General features: G+C 42.0%; 1 protein-coding gene across 1 annotated transcript in view; it reads left to right on the forward strand.

Annotated features, from left to right (window-relative positions):
* myo15ab (myosin XVAb) overlaps positions 1 to 16,954 on the forward strand; it is a 110,912-nt gene that overhangs the window by 85,371 nt on the left and 8,587 nt on the right. Inside the window, exons 59-69 of the mRNA XM_055009995.1 lie at positions 75 to 186; positions 270 to 344; positions 7,807 to 8,012; positions 8,124 to 8,242; positions 10,647 to 10,716; positions 10,805 to 10,877; positions 11,230 to 11,303; positions 13,126 to 13,208; positions 13,327 to 13,457; positions 13,551 to 13,645; positions 15,374 to 15,451. Coding sequence (XP_054865970.1) covers positions 75 to 186; positions 270 to 344; positions 7,807 to 8,012; positions 8,124 to 8,242; positions 10,647 to 10,716; positions 10,805 to 10,877; positions 11,230 to 11,303; positions 13,126 to 13,208; positions 13,327 to 13,457; positions 13,551 to 13,645; positions 15,374 to 15,451 — 1,116 coding nt within the window. The remainder of the gene's footprint in view (positions 1 to 74; positions 187 to 269; positions 345 to 7,806; positions 8,013 to 8,123; positions 8,243 to 10,646; positions 10,717 to 10,804; positions 10,878 to 11,229; positions 11,304 to 13,125; positions 13,209 to 13,326; positions 13,458 to 13,550; positions 13,646 to 15,373; positions 15,452 to 16,954) is intronic.

Raw genomic sequence — 16,954 nt, forward strand, 5'->3', positions numbered from 1 at the left:
TTTTCTGTGCAGTTCTAATTGAAAACACAAAGAGACAAGCAAACAAATGTGTGTTTTTCCTCTTCACTTCTCAGGACTCGGATTATGTGATTGCGGAGCGTAACTTTGTGACGGACGACCGCTCCATGCTCAGTTTCCACAAAGAAGACATCATCAGGCTGCAGGTTATGGACGGGCTGCAGAAAGGTGAGACGCTGCTGTAGTGGAAGTTCTGTTGTGGATGAGTCTTGATCCTGGCATTTGGATGTTTATCATTGTGTGTCCTCCAGGTTACAGCTACGGTTGTGTGGTGAAGAAGAAGGTTGTGTTTCTGGAGGAGCTGAAGAGAGACACTCAAGACTTTGGTGAGTGTTCATTAAATCCCCTCAGTTTAATTGAAAACGCAAACACAAACATGGTGACAATTCAAAATGACAGCTCTGAAAGATTTACTAACCTGTGTACCCTGGAGATATGACAGTTTTTTTAAGTCAAGGAAAAATAGGTGCAGGGATGCTGACAGCACTCGCGGCCATCTTTAAATACAATATTGTATCAGAAAATTATTTTCTAGATGGAAGATTGCAATGCAATTTGAAAAATATTGATTTATGTTGTTTCTTGAGGTCATAAATGATGAAATGGCACAAACAGATACTGAATAAGATGGACTGCCATGAAAGTGCAACTGCACACATTTGCAATTTGCTGTGATATATTTGTTTTTTGCGTTGGTTTTTCCCTGAAATCTGGACATAAAACTGTCTATAAATGAAGTGCACAGTGTGCTCTATGCTCAGGTTTCCATCCATCCTGCACCATTCAAACCACCGGGTCTGGTTTCATGTATAAGATACAACAATAAAAAACAGTTATTGTGCATACTTCTTCAGTGTGAATTTAAGATATGACAGCACATTTTGCATCAACCATAAAGATCATGGGGTTTTGAGAAAAATTGCGTGTGTGTTCATACATAGTGTTGTAGAGGTAAAATGCTTTAAAGGCTTTTGACTGCTTGGTTGCAGCAGGAACGCTATAAAAAAAAAAGCAAAACTGACACCTTATACGACTTTATAAAGTTTTATTGTATCTCAGAGCTCACTTAAAATTAGATGATGCATCTTATCTTTTTAATTACATTTGAAGTATGGGGTGTTATTGCAATTAATCTCAGCTAACTTGTTAGCAGACATTTGCTTATTTACAGATCCAGCAGACAGAGTCGCGGTTCTGCAGCCACCTGGTAAATGTGAATGCAATATTTATTCTTCAGTTAGCTTTTGGTTCCTAATAGATCTTGAGGGAATCGTCAAGCTCTTTAGCAGCTGCATGCTTCACTGCTAGCTGCTTTTCCTATCAGCTGTTTGGTGCTGGCAGGTACTGTAGCATGAGATGAGAGTGTTGAACTGTGACACCAAGAGCTACACACATTATACACTATATTGCCAAAAGTATTTGCTCACCTGCTTTGACTCGCATATGAACATAAGTGACATCCCATTCCTAATCCATAGGGTTCAATATGACGTCGGTCCACCCTTTGCAGCTAGAACAGCTTCAACTCTTCTGGGAAGGCTGTCCACAAGGTTTAGGAGTGTGTTTATGGGAATTTTTGACCATTCTTCCAGAAGTGCATTTGTGAGGTCACACACTGATGTTGGACCAGAAGGCCTGGCTCTCAGTCTCCACTCTAATTCATCCCAAATGTGTTCTATGGGGTTGAGGTCAGGACTCTGTGCAGGCCAGTCAAGTTCATCCACACCAGACTCTGTCATCCATGTCTTTATGGACCTTGCTTTGTGCACTGGTGCACAGTCATGTTGGAAGAGGAAGGACCAGCTCCAAACTGTTCCCACAAAGTTGGGAGCATGGAATTGTCCAAAATGTCTTGGTATGCTGAAGCATTCAGAGTTCCTTTCACTGGAACTAAGGGTCCAAGCCCAGCTCCTGAAAAACAACCCCACACCATAATCCCCCCTCCACCAAACTTTACACTTGGCACAATGCAGTCCTTCAAGTATGGTTCTCCTGGCAACCACCAAACCCAGACTGGTCCATCAGATTGCCAGATGGAGAAGCGTGATTGGTCACTCCAGAGAAGGCAACTCCACTGCTCTAGAGTCCAGTGGTGGCTGCTTTACACCACTGCATCCCATGCTTTGCATTGCACTTGGTGATGTATGGCTTGGATGCAGCTGCTCGGCCATGGAAACCCATTCCATGAAGCTCTCTGCTGAAGCACTGTTCTGAGCTAATCTGAAGGCCACATGAAGTTTGAAGGTCTGTAGCCATTGACTCTACAGAAAGTTGGCCACCTCTTGGCACTATGCACCTCAGCATCAGGACAAGTGGCATCCTATCACAGTTCCACGCTGGAATTCACTGAGCTCCTGAGAGTGACCCATTCTTTCACAAATGTTTGTAAAAGCTGTCTGCATGCCGAGGTGCTTGATTTTATACATCTGTGGCCATAGAAGTGATTGGAACACCTGATTCTGATTATTTGGATGGGTGAACGAATACTTTTGGCAATATAGTGTATGTAGTCATGTACAATAAAAAACATAGTGATTGCATTTTTAATTTTATGAGTTAAGACTCTGTTAGCTTTATGGATTGAAATGCCACCAGGAGAAGGTTAGGGTTAATCATATACCGATCAGGCAAAACATTATGACCACCTGCCTAATATTGTGTTGGTCTCCTTTATGCTGCTGAAACTCCTCTGACCCGGTGGGGCATGGACACAGGACCACTGGGGATGTCCTGTGGCACCGGAATGGTGGCAGTGAATTCTGTGGGTTCTGTGGGTTGCAGGGTGGGATCTACATAGATTAGACTTATCCAGGCAACAATCTTTAATAAATTATATTCTATTGCAAACTTCTATGCTCCGAATAATGACGATCCAGCCTTCTTTCACACTGTTTTCTCTCACTTAGCAGTATTATCTGCTAACTCAACAACTATTATCGGTGGTGATTTCAACATAGTTTTAAACCCTTCAGTAGATCGATCTAATAGTCCAATACATGCAAAACAATCACAATCAGTTAAAGTCATACATGATTATATGAAAGATTTTGGACTAGACGACATCTGGAGACTCAAAAACCCTACAAAGAAGGACTATACGTTTTTCTCTCCAGTGCACAAAACATTTTCAAGAATTGACTTTTTCCTCTCAAATAACCGTATCGCACATAAAGTTACCACTAAAATCCACCCAATCATTATCAGCGACCACGCACCAATATCTCACAGCCTGCAAACAGATTCCATCTCTAAACCTCCTCAGACTTGGCACCTCAACATCTCTCTACTCAAAGACCCAGAATTTGATCGAGTAATAAGGAGTGAGTGGGCAGACTTTCTAAAAAACAATGACTCTATTGACTTATCTCCATCTTTGCTTTGGGAAACTGGAAAGGCCGTAATCAGAGGTAAAATAATATCGTACTCCTCGTACAAGAAATACAAGTATCTACAAACAGAGAAAGAAATTGAAGAATAAATTAAACAACTTACAGAGAATTATGCAATAAACCCAAGTGATCAATTATGGTCCAAACTACAAAATGCAAAGCTAAACCTCGATAATATCCTCTCCAAGAAAACAGAGTTTTCATTACAACAACTAAGCTATAATGATTTTGAACACAATAATAAATCAGGAAAATTTCTGGCGAACCAACTCCAGCACAATAAAGAAAAATCCTTCATAACAGCAATTCAGGATCCCTCAGGAAAATATACTCAGTCACCTCAGGAAATCAACCAGACCTTCTATAATTATTACCAGAGTTTATACTCAGCAGCAGCTAACCCAAACATGGAAGATATTCATAATTTTCTCAACAATTTAAACATGCCCAAACTAACGTCAAATTACAGAGACATATTAGATGCTCCACTGACTATCAAAGAATTACAATGTGCATTAGACAGTATGCCAGCAGGCAAGGCACCTGGTCCTGATGGTTTCCCTGCTGAATTTCTTAAACATTTCTGGTCAATGTTAGCACCCCTTTTCTTCAGGACAGTGACAGAGATTAAAAATAATGGTTATATCAGTCCGCACATGAATACAGCTGCAATTAAATTATTATTGAAACCAGACAAAGATCCTACACTTCCCTCTAGCTATCGACCTCTGTCACCAATCAACACCGACATCAAAATTATCTCAAAAGCTCCTCCAGGCTGGAGAAAATCATCCCGCCAATAATTCACAGCGATGAAACAGGATTTATAAATGGCCGACACTCCACCAACAACATCAGAAGACTTCTAAATCTAATCTCTTTGACGCAACGCCACAACAAAGAAGCTATTGTTATGTCACTGGACGCAGAAAAAGTCTTTGACAAAGTTAATTGGTCCTTTCTCTTTGCTGTGCTCCACAAATTTGGCTTCGGAGAATCATTTATCCAGTGGGTATCAGCTCTGTACAACTCACCCAAGGCTACAGTCACCACTAATGGGATCACTTCACAAAGCTTCAGTCTGCAAAGGGGAACGAGACAGGGATGCCCACTCTCTCTCTTATTGTTTGCGATCTTTATCGAACCATTAGCAACAGCTGTACGTCAGAACACCGATATCAAAGGTATCTGCGCTCTGGAGTCTGAACATAAAATTAACCTATACGCAGATGACATTTTACTTTACAAGAACCCAAAACTTCAGTAAAGGAAGTATTTAACCTCATCACAACCTTCTCGCGTCTTTCAGACTACCCTGTCAACTGGTCAAAATCAATTATATTACCTTTAACAGAAAATTCGTGGAATCCCGCAGCCCAAAACTCGCATTATTCTTTTCCTACTGGCAACATCAGATATCTGGGCATAAATATTTCCTCCAAACTCTCAGAACTAGTTCACTTGAACTTCACTCCACTTTTGGACAAAGTCTGTGATGATCTGAGGCATTGGAACAACCTCCCCATCTCCCTTTTGGGACGAATGCAGGAAAACTAGTCCATGCATTTGTTACTTCTAGGCTTGACTACTGTAATTCCTTATTATCAGGTTGTCCCAATAGCTCTCTGAAACATCTACAGCTGATCCAAAATGCTGCAGCCAGAGTACTGACGGGAGTTAGCAAGAGAGATCATATTCCTCCTATGCTGGTTTCTCTTCATTGGCTTCCTGTTAAATCTAGAATAGAATTCAAAACCCTTCTTCTGACATATAAAGCTCTTAACAACCAATCTCCATCATATCTTAAAGACCTGATAGTACCATATTATCCTAGCAGAACTCTTCACTCTCAGACTGCAGGCTTACTTGTTGTTCCTAGAATTTCTAAAAGTAGAATGGGAGGCAGAGCCTTCAGTTATCAGGCACCTCTCCTGTGGAACCAGCTCCCAGTTTGGGTTCGGGAGGCGGACACCCTCTCTATTTTTAAGACCAGGCTTAAAACCTTCCTTTTTGACAGAACTTATAGTTAGTGCTGACTGGGGGACCCTGGGGGGGCTGGTGTTTTCATTTGCAAAACTGACTTCCCCCCTTGACGTCCCTTTAGTTTGCCCCTAGTTATGCTGCTATAGGCCTAGGCTGCTGGGGAACCTCTCTGGATGCACTGAGCCCTTTTCTAACTACCTATGTATTTACTATATATACTATTATTGCATTCCATTCACTCTGTTTCTTTCTGTGTCCTTTCTCCGAGTGTCCCTGGTCCCAGAGTTGGATGCTTCAGATGTGTGGCTGTGTTTTATGGTCCTTGTGTCCCACCCCCCACCTCTCTATCTCTACCTCTACACCTCTATCTCTACCCCTCTACCTCTTCCCCTCTACCTCTTCCCCTCTACCTCTATCCCTCTATCTCTACCTCTACTCCTCCATCTCTATCCCTCTACCTCTTCCCCTCTATCTCTTTCCCTCTATCTCTATCCCTCTACCTCTTCTGTCCCTCTCAACCCACCTGGCCAGCATCAGATGGGTCCCCCCACATTAGAGCCGGGTTCTGCTTGAGATTTTTTTCCCTGTTAAAAGGGTGTTTTCCTGCCACTGTCGCCTTTTGGCTTGCTCTGGGGGTCAGGCATATGGGTTCTGTAAAGCGTCTTGACGGACACTTACTTTCACGCTCTGTGGCTTTGTACACCCGTCTATCAATTCTGGGTAACAATCACACAGAAACTCTCCAATATTTTGGACTGCGGGATTCCGCATTCCCCAAACGTTTGCCTAGTTGGCAATCTAACGCAAACAGCCCTACCAGACATTCATATCCAACCCACACTTGCAGCTATCGCCATTGCCAAAAAAACTATTTTAGTTAACTGGAAAGATAAGAAAGGGGGGTTTGGTGGGGGCTGGGGTGGGCGGGGTTGGGGTTTGGGTGGCGGGTGGGTCCTCGTGCCCCGGGCCGCCTGGGTCGGTCTTGACACGCTGAGGGTGTTGGTAGCTGCTCCCTCTTGTTCTCTGGGTCCGCGTCGTTCACGGTGGCCCCGGTGGCTCTCTGGGGGGCCACCCTGTGGCTCCTACAGCCCGGGAGGAGGGGCGCCCTGTTGACTTGGCCCTGCCTTGCCGTGATTGCTGTTCTGGGCTTTGGGGTTCTTCACACTTGCATGTTTGATCAGGTCTCGCCAGCTACTGCTGAGTCCCATTGACAGCGAATGATGGGACCTGCCAGAATGTGCTGAGAATCTCTCCAGAGTCTCTACCCTAAACTCATTCTCTCTTGCACTAGTATCCTCTTCTGGCCTATTCTATTCTATTCTATACTGTCAAGACATCCACAATTATGTTGCTCAGTACCGTTTGTTTATTTATTTATTGAATGTCTTTTTCTTTTGTGTTGGTTTTCTTTTTTTTCTGTTTTATTGATGGGCAGTTAGTAGTTGGGAATAACACACCACCTTACAATCTTTAATTGCAATAGCACCGCCTGTTAATTTCTATCCCTGTTCGTCCTGTTCGTCCTGTTCGTCCTGTCCAGTCTTTGTTTCCCCCACACATCACTGAGGTGTAGCACTGCCCTCCCTGGCTCATAATAGGGAATTCTAATAAAGAATGTCTGCTTAGCTTTCAGGGAGGGCTGGTGATGGTCACACACATGCACTAAATATTAAAATATTTGGCTGTAAGACTAAAATATGCATCAATCTCATACAATGTTGACACCTCTTTTGTGGAGTTAAACAATGAGAACAAATGCAGACAAAAAAAAAGAAGAAAAAGACTTATCCTGGCACATCCTGCAGATACTCAATATAGGATTTGGATCTGGATGTGTGGAACTCGGGTGAACAGCTTAGCTCTGTTGTGTTCCCCGGGCCACTCCTGAGCAGTTTTTGCAGTGTGTCCGGATGCATTGTCCTGCTGAGGGTGACAACTGGCATCAAGGACTGCTGTTGCCATGGGGGGTGGGGGGTTAGGGTGTTGCTTGACCTGTAGTGTTTAGGTCGGTGGTACATGTCAAACATCCACATGAATGTCAGGACTCAAGGTTTCCCAGCAGAATGTTACATTATGACAAGATGGTTATTCGCTTCACATATCAGTGGTTACAATGTCGTGGCTGATCAGTGTATAGTGACCGAGTTATGGTGAAACTTTCAAGTCCTCATAAGTGACAGAAACAGCCATGTGTGGTGTATCTTGAATTAGCACAGAGGTTGTGTTCTGTGCAAGATTATCAGCGCTACAGCTGAGTCTTGTAAATGGTAAAGAAAAGCATGCAGACAAGGATCTGACTTGTTTAAATGAAAGGGTGACCTGCTCTCAGAGGGAGGCAGATAGTGACCAGGGCTCAGGGTTGTTTAAGGTCACAAAGCAATCTGCTGTAATCCTCTCCTCTGTGTTTGTGCACCAGGTTGGAAGTTTGGTGCCGTGTTCGGCCGCTCGGGCGCCTTCCCGTCAGAGTGCGTCCATCCCATTGCGCCTCCTGACTTCCTGTTGCTGCCGCTGGACCGCAGGGCGGAGCCTCGTGGCGGTGCGGGACAGTTCGCTGTGTCATCGGCGGTTGCTGCCGCCGTGGCGTCGACCATGGCCGCGCATGAAATTGATCAAACGATTGAGGTTCATAGGCACAGACGCGCTCACACAGGGATTTGTTTTTTTTTCTGTCTGTCAAGCTCATTGTTTTTCGCTGTCACTCTTTGTTTTTCGCTGTCACTCTTTGCGTTTAAGAAAGTTTCCCTTGATGGCTTTGATGACGGAGACCTGGACGAGAAGACCCTGCTGGACAGTAGATATGACATGTTGGAGTTTGCCAAGAAGTACTTCAGACAGACAGCCAGCGGGAAGGGGTGAGATGCAAACACTTCTCATGCTTGAATCCAGGGAGGAAAATAATACAGTGCATTCATACAAGTTCGACATTAGTACAATTGTGAGATCCTACTTTATTCATTTTGTTACGGGGGGCGCTGGGAAACCCAGGCGCAGACACAGACAGACTGGCAGCAATGTGAATTAAAGAAAGGCTTTAACTACACCAGAGAACTAAAACAATACATAAACGGAGAACTGTACTGAAAGGACAGAGCTCAAATAGGTGGAGGTGAGGTGGAGAACAGGTGAATGGAGTGATCTGATTATTGCAGCTGACACTCATTGCAGTAATTAACTGATGGCAGAATGCAGGCAGGAGAAACAGGGAGAGAGAGAGAGACATGAGGGAGAGGTGACAGACAGCGTGAACCAAAGAGACAGAGTGAACCAAAGAGACAGGACAGAACAGAAACAGATCAGAACCCAAGGGAGAAAGCAGGAAAAATGGGGAAGAAGGGGAAAGAAGGGCAGAAGCTGGAGCAGGATCATAACACATTTGCACTTTATATTCTAGGTCAGGGGTGTCATTTTAGTTCAGAGGCCACATACAGGACCAGTAACATCAGAGCATAATAACCTATAAATAACCACTTAACCCTTTCTTTTAGTCCAAAAAAGTACAGTCTGAAAATTGTCACATTTTAACAAACTATCATTGTACAAAACATTATGAACAATCTGAAATTTCTTAAGAAAAAGAAGTTCAATTTCAACAATATTATGCCTCAATTTATCATTTACACAATATATCTTAGAGATCACAGAGTATCTACAAAGGCATAGAACATTTAACTGCAGGTATCTGGAACTGAACAATATAGTCATTTATTTTATGATCAAAACTACTTGTCAAGATCTAGAAATTAATTTTAATTTACGGTTGTACAAATTGAAATTTGGAGTTGATGTCTTTGCAAAGTTATCCATACGTTTGACATGCCTGTTCTAGGGCAACTCCACCACTTGTTAATTCAATTGAATTGAATTCAATTTTATTTATATAGCACCAATTACAGTGAAATTGTCTCAAGACGCTTTACAGAACCCATATGCCTGACCCCCAGAGCAAGCCAAAAGGAGACAGTGGCAAGGAAAACACCCTTTTAACAGGGAAAAAAACCTTGAGCAGAACCCGGCTCTAATGTGGGGGAACCATCTGCTGCTGGCCGGGTGGGTTGAGAGGGACAGAAGAAGTAGAGAGGTAGAGATAGAGGGATAGAGATAGAGATAGAGGGATACAGATAGAGGTAGAGATAGAGGGATAGAGATAGAGAGGTAGAGGGTTAGAGGTAGAGGTAGAGGGGTTTTTACTGAACTCTGTTTTACTTAACAGATTTACTTCTTTATTTTACAGACTTTACATGCCCCCCACCCCCCACCTCTCTACCCTGTTAAAAGGGTGTTTTCCTGCCACTGTCGCCTTTTGGCTTGCTCTGGGGTTCAGGCATATGGGTTCTGTAAAGCGTCTTGAGACAATTTGACTGTAATTGGCGCTATATAAATAAAACTGAATTGAATTGAAAAATGGGCTGCACAGTGGCGTAGTGGTTAGCACTTTCGCCTTGCAGCTAGAAGGTCCCTGGTTCGCGTCCCGGCTTTCCCGGGATCTTTCTGCATGGAGTTTGCATGTTCTCCCTGTGCATGCGTGGGTTTTCTCCGGGTACTCCGGCTTCCTCCCACAGTCCAAAAATATGCTGAGGTTAATTGATCATTCTAAATTGCCCGTAGGTGTGAATGTGAGAGTGATTGTTTGTCTCTATATGTAGCCCTGTGACAGACTGGTGACCTGTCTAGGGTGTCCCCTGCCTTCACCTGAGTCAGCTGGGATAGACTCCAGCCCCCCCATGACCCCAGTGAGGATTAAGCGGTGTATAGATAATGGATGGATGGATGAATTGAAAATATAATTATCTTAAAATTCTAGATATTATGATGCATTGTTTCAAACTAGCATAGTACCTGCAGTATAATTCAAACCTCTTGACCACCCCTACCCCTTGATGACACCCAAAACACCCCCAGAATTGCCACTCTTAATCCAAAATACATCATGCATCATGAGTCGATGCTACACTTCTTCAAGACCTCAGCAAAGTCCTTGCTAAGTTTGAAGCTGTTTGCAGATTTTATGATATCAAAGAACAGACACACAGAAGAGATTCCTGTAATCCTTTAATAGTGAAATGAAAACCACTCAGGTGTAAGTAAAGTAGCTGAATGAGTCTACATAATGAATATATTAAAGTACATTTTGTTCAAAATACCTGTGTACTTTTATTGAACTGAGTTATTTTTAGTGTGTTGTTGCTACTTTTCCCAAATTATCAGAATACGTTCTTTGAATCTAACGGCAGCACACTGTGACTGATTCTCTTGTAGAGATTCCCTGAAGAGCAAAACCAAGAACAGAGACTCCAGGGAGCCTACTGAAATGATCAAGTTCTCCAAGGTGAACTGCTCCTTCTTGCTATCAGCCTGTACAGCTGTGGGCATACTGAGTTGTTTGTATTACACTTCTATGATTTTCTCCTTTGCAGACTCCTTTGACTGAGTCTCTGATAGAGTTCACAGACTCAGCCATGAACAGAGTGGCAGCCGATCTCTTCCTATGTAAGTTCTCACATTCTAATTACATCATCTCATTTCCGACTCATACTCCACTGAAACGAGGCGTTCTTGGACCTTTTAACATCTATTGCATGTCCAGCCATCAAAAGGGATCCTTCCTCTGAGACTTTTTGTTTAGTTAAAGGGATTTTTTGGGGCAATTTTTTCTGATCTAAATCGAGGACGATGTATGTTGCACAGATTATAAAATCCCTCCTGGCAGATCTGTGATTGAAAAATGGCATGACTTCATTTGTACCAGATTTTAAGCACTCAAGTGCAAGATTTCTCTGCAAAATCTGCTTTTTCATACTTTAATGCCGTTGACGTGTGTGTGTCTGTGTATTTTGTGTAGGCATCATGCGTTTCATGGGTGACTCTTCCCCAAGAGGACAGACAGAACAGGAGGTGGTGAGCAATTTCCTCAAGGTAAATACGGTCACGATTATTTCTTGGTGCACTGATTTCTCTGACCTATAGACTAAGGCCTTGTCCACACGTAGCTGGGTATCTCACAAAACGAAGATACTTTTCTACGATTCGGCCTATCATCCACACGAAAACGCAGATTTACATCATCAAAAACGATTCTTTTTAAAAATTCCGACCAAAGTGAAGATTTGCGAATTCTCCGTTTCATGCGTCTGCATGTGGACATCAGTAACCGGGGTTTTGCGTTTCGAAACGTCACCGCCTGCGACAAAATATGTTCTTACGTCACATATGCGACCTGTGTTTACATTCGGTAACAGTATGGATGCTCTCACAAGGTTTTGGATGCTGTTTCTTGTACAGGCGCTTTTTACTTGCTTGTTTTTACAAGCCCAGATACTGCTCCACATTCAACAACACAGGCGAAGGACGACGTTAAGGACGGTTATTCTCCACCACCTTGCTAGGATTTGGGGAACTACTGCCACCTAAAGGTCCGGCATGCTTATGAATGTGCTTGAAAACACACTTATGCGGTTAGGTGTGGATGAAGTTTTTTTCTAAAAAGGAGGTAGTGTGTACGTAAGTTTTTTTCTAGACGGAGGGGACAGGATATTCGGTTTTACAAAAACCCGGCTACGTGTGGACAAGGCCTCAGTCGACTGTATTATTCCGTGGAGGGATATTAAGTCGTTGCAGCAGCATGGGTCACTCTGGACACGTAACCAGTCTGTCACAGGGCTAAACAGTCACACTCACATTCACACTTATGGACAATTTAGAATCACCAATTAACCTCAGCATGTTTTTGGACTGTGGGAGGAAGTCGGAGAACCTGGAGAAACCCATGCATGCACAGGGAGAACATGCAAACTCCATGCAGAAAGATTCTAGGCCCAGGCCAGGACGCAAACCAGGGATCTTCCAGCTGCAAAACAAAAATGCTAACCACTGAGCCACTGTGAAGCCCCCAGAACCAACTAAATAGTCCTTATTCACATATATTAACCAAATATCTTAATGTTTTCTTTGACCTCCTATGGTCCTGATAACACCTGCATTCTTGCTGCCATTGTTTTTATGCACTTTTCCACAATATCTTTTCTTATTGAGTTCTGAACAGTACATAATACAACCGCTAAAACACATTTTTCTGTTCAGGGATGCAAGCAAATAACTGTAATTTAGTATGTCAGTCAAGAAATAATAATGTGCTTTACTATTTATTTCTGCTTTTTTGTAAAACAGTAAATTTGAAAATTCATGGATAACAACAGTAATTATATTTTAACATTAAAGATGTCATTTAAATTAAAGATCTTGCACACACTGGCGGATTAACTATTACAGAAATATAAAAGAATATCTTGGTAATTAGGAATACTATTAATTTAGGGCAGTGGTGACAAACACCTTACACTGGATGGTGGTCTAATAAATTTGTTAAGCACTGTGTATATACATACCTGCTTGGTTCTGTTGTGCAGTTGTTGTTCCGATTTGATAAGAAAAAGTCGGATTTTCCCTGCTGATCTTTGGCATTTTGGGTCTGAATGTCTTAAAAAGTTTTTAAGAGAGGACTTCGTTACAGTTTGTACCTCCTATAAAGTTGCCAGTTTTGCATTTTTGTGTTGCGTCTTAGACTCCAAAGATGCTTAAATGCATTTTTATGCTTTCTATATATATATGTGTGTGTGTGCATGTATATATAAATTCTTTGTGTGTGTGTGTGTGTGTGTGTGTGTGTGTGTGTGTGTGTGTGTGTGTGTGTGTGTGTGTGTGTGTGTGTGTGTGTGTGTGTGTGTGTGTGTCTCCTCAGCTCGTTGCAGATTTCGCCTTAATGAGGGATGAGGCTTACTGCCAGCTCCTCAAACAGCTTACCACCAACACCAGCTCCAAACCGTAAGTCTGCTGGCCGCACATTACTGACGACACACACATACACACACACACACATACACACTACAAGCCTTTCACCCCTGAGCCTGTGATCCAGAGCGTGCCCTCTTGTGCTCTGCAGCGATAGTTGCCAACGAGGCTGGAGGCTGCTGTACATCCTGACTGCTTTCCATCGCTGCTCTGAAGTCCTCAAGCCCTTCCTGCTGAAATATCTGCAGCAGGCCTCTCGCAGTGCAGGGACACAGTATCAAGGTGAGAAAAACAACAAAACCGCCACATTAACACCAAGTTTAAATCTGCTGAACAGATTACCAAAGCATACAATGTTTCCTTGAAATGTGTCAGGCATAGCTAAGGCGTGCGAGCAGAATCTGAAGAAGACGTACCAGTTTGGAGGTCGCATGGTTGCACCAAACAGCATGGAGCTGAAGGCTATGATGGTCAGTGCCTCCATTTATTCATCTGCAGTGGCACAAAACATATTCACATCTTTTAAACTAAACCAGTAGCAACCACAATGTAGCATACTGAATTATGCATAAACATAGTGAAAATATTAGTAGCAAAATGTCCCTAAATGTTGAAAGTAATGGTTTCATCATAAAGTAAATTATTACTGTCAAAAGCTGAAGTCAACTTTATTGTCAGTTCTGCCATATGTACACTGATCAGCCATAACATTATGACTACTGACAGGTGAAGTGAATAGCATTCATCATATTGGTACTATATGGTGTTCTGCTGGAAAACCTTGGCTTTCGGCATCCATGTGATGAGGCTTAGACACCAAAATAAACACTGTCTCACAACAAGCACGCTCCTTCATGCAAATGACAGTCCCAAATATCACTGGCCTACCATTGCAGGAAAATGCACCCACCATATTGCAAAAACATCAAACAATCAACAGTCAAGGACATCTTGAGGAAAATGCCCATGATGTTGATTTGACCTCCAAACTTCCTACACTCCATTCTGATCAAGCATCAACAGGATGCAGTGGAACAAGTTTAATTAACAGAGGCCTCACTGCACAACCTAGAGCACCCAAAGGATCCACTGCCAACGTCCTGGTCCAGACCCCATAGGACGCCCTGAGAGGTCCTCTGGCCCAGGCCCAATGGTTCAGAGTATTTTGGACCACATAAGGGGGACCAACACAATATTAGACAGGTGGTCATAATATTGTGGCTGTGTCTCTCAGAGCCCGGTGTAAACATGCAAGGCACAGTAAACAAAAACAAAATAGACAAAGACATTTGCTGACTATACTTAACTCTAGACATAAACGAACATATAGACATGTACTCAGAAATGTTTAAAAACACTATGTGGTTGGGACTGTTTTGCTCTTGCTGTTATGGTTTACATGCTTTCATACATGTGCTCATGAATATACTACTATTTGTTCATCTTTTTTTTGTTTTCCACTCCTCACTGTTTGCAATAACAAAAAGTTCACTCTGATTAGTTATCATACTATTATTGATGTAATCAGCTGATTAATGTGGTTGCTCTGGAGTAAATTTTGAAGAATAAGGCTGATGAGTTTTCTTCTTCCTGTCAGATCCCATGAAAAGGTGAAACTATTGTCTGTGTATCCAGAGTGTGACTGAGCTTTTCCCTCTGTGCCCGAGAGCTTCATTGTTGTCAGAAATGTATCACAGACACATCAGTTTTGCAGTGGGTGACCTGTTTCTGGGGACTATAGTCTGTCAATAGCTCCCAGCCAGAGCACAATTTAAGCCTGTCGAAGCATTCAATACTTAGCAAAACGTGCAGTTTGCAGCTATTTTAGCAAATACATTTTAAAAAATACAATTGTAGAGTTTGCAAGTTGTAAAGATTTATTTAGGAAGCAGTGGGCTTGTGACATAATCAGAGAAAAGCACTTTTTTTTCTTCTTTTCATAGGATTTGTAGAAATAAGAACTACTGAATACTGCAATTCTTATTTTGTTTAATTTGGATGGCTTAATCTGTAGCAAAGCATCATATTGTGATTGTACCTTCAGACACAAGTATCTCAAAGTTGCACAGTACTTCCGAGCAACGTTCTATTCCATTAAATATGCAGGTTTAGTTGTGTTCCTAAATGTCAGTCACAGTCTGTGATATCTGGTGTGTGTTCAGTAGCAATCATATGATTGTGTGTTTGTGCTTCTTCAGGCTGGACGAAGTTCCAAACGTCAGCTGTTTCTCTTTCCTGGAGGCATTGAACGTCATGTGAAACTCAAAACGTGTTCTGTAAGTGTTCAGCTACTGTTGTCAGTTTGTGTGTGTCTGTAATTGGTTAGGGTAAAGCAATTTCAGTGACAAAATTAACAAAGCAAAGGAAACCAGAGGGCTGAACTATGGAGCCAGTTCAACATATCCAGACTTTCTTTGTGTGTCTGCTCAACAAAAACTAAAACCTCAGTCAGAGTGAACAGGTGGGAAGGTGTTTATCGACATTGTTAACTCAGACTTTCTGCTTCAAACTCTGTTCATATTAACACGTCATGTGACTCTTCTGCAGTTAACTAACCATCATGTTCAGCTGTTTCAGTCTACAGGTTGTTTTAATGGAGAACAATGAGGAATATAAAAATTTATGACGCTAAAAAGCTGCGACTGGAAATGATGCGAACAGGAAGGCTGGTAGAAAACTGCAACGTGTATAATGTATTTATTTTACTGATCAAAGCAGCTGATTGTTTCTAACTGACAGCTGCACAATAAAGTTCTTAACTTTAAACTTCATGTATTTAAACATGATATTGTATTGAAGTGCATTTAGGTCTGACACCATCCCATAATGCAGGAGATCACTTTAATTTGTGGACAAGTCAAAATGAAATTAATGTTACTGATTGAATATTTTCTGTAATAAATACCAGTAGAATAATCAATGTTCTGATCAGTGTTCTATCAGCTGAGTAAACAGACCAAACATAAAGATATGTTTATACGATTTCTGCATCCAACTAAAAACATGCTGGGTTTCCATGGCAACACGATGCATACGGTGTGTGATACTGTAACTACACAGCTTCATTCAGTGGTTTTAGTAACATACAGATCAACATGTTTACAGATAAAACATTTTCCTCACATGAGAATCTGTATTGGTCATAAATGATTGGGTTGAATGGAGATGCTCCTTACAGCCAATTTCAATCTGAAACTCCGAACAAATCCTGGACCAGATTAGCTCCACAGCATCAGTTACGGTGGAGATCTAGCTGGAGAGTATCAGTTACCATGGAGTTCTAGCTCCACAGCATCAGTTGCCATGGAGATCTAGTTGGTAAAAAGAGAGACACTTTTATGATGCTGAAAGCTCAGACTTTCAGCTCATCATACCTGTTAACATACTAATCTGTCTAGATAGATAGATAGATAGATAGATAGATAGATAGATAGATAGATAGATAGATAGATAGATAGATAGATAGATAGATAGATAGATAGATAGATAGATAGATAGATAGATAGATAGATAGATAGATAGATTAAACCTTTATTGATCCCACAGCGGGGAAATTTACAATGTAACAGCAGCAGCAAATAGAACAGAATAAAAAGGAGAGCAGCACACAATGCACACAGTGCATAGATATAAATATTTTCCCCTTCCAGAAGAAAAAATACAATATTTACAGCAACATTCTTATGAAATTGCACAGCATCATTATGTACATTTTTATTGCACAGTTTGTAGGTGGGTGAACTGAGCTACTGGGAGCTTGATTGTAAAGTCTGACTGCA

Source organism: Amphiprion ocellaris, chromosome 4 (genome assembly GCF_022539595.1).
Source record: "Amphiprion ocellaris isolate individual 3 ecotype Okinawa chromosome 4, ASM2253959v1, whole genome shotgun sequence".
In the NCBI taxonomy this organism is placed as follows: domain Eukaryota; kingdom Metazoa; phylum Chordata; class Actinopteri; family Pomacentridae; genus Amphiprion; species Amphiprion ocellaris.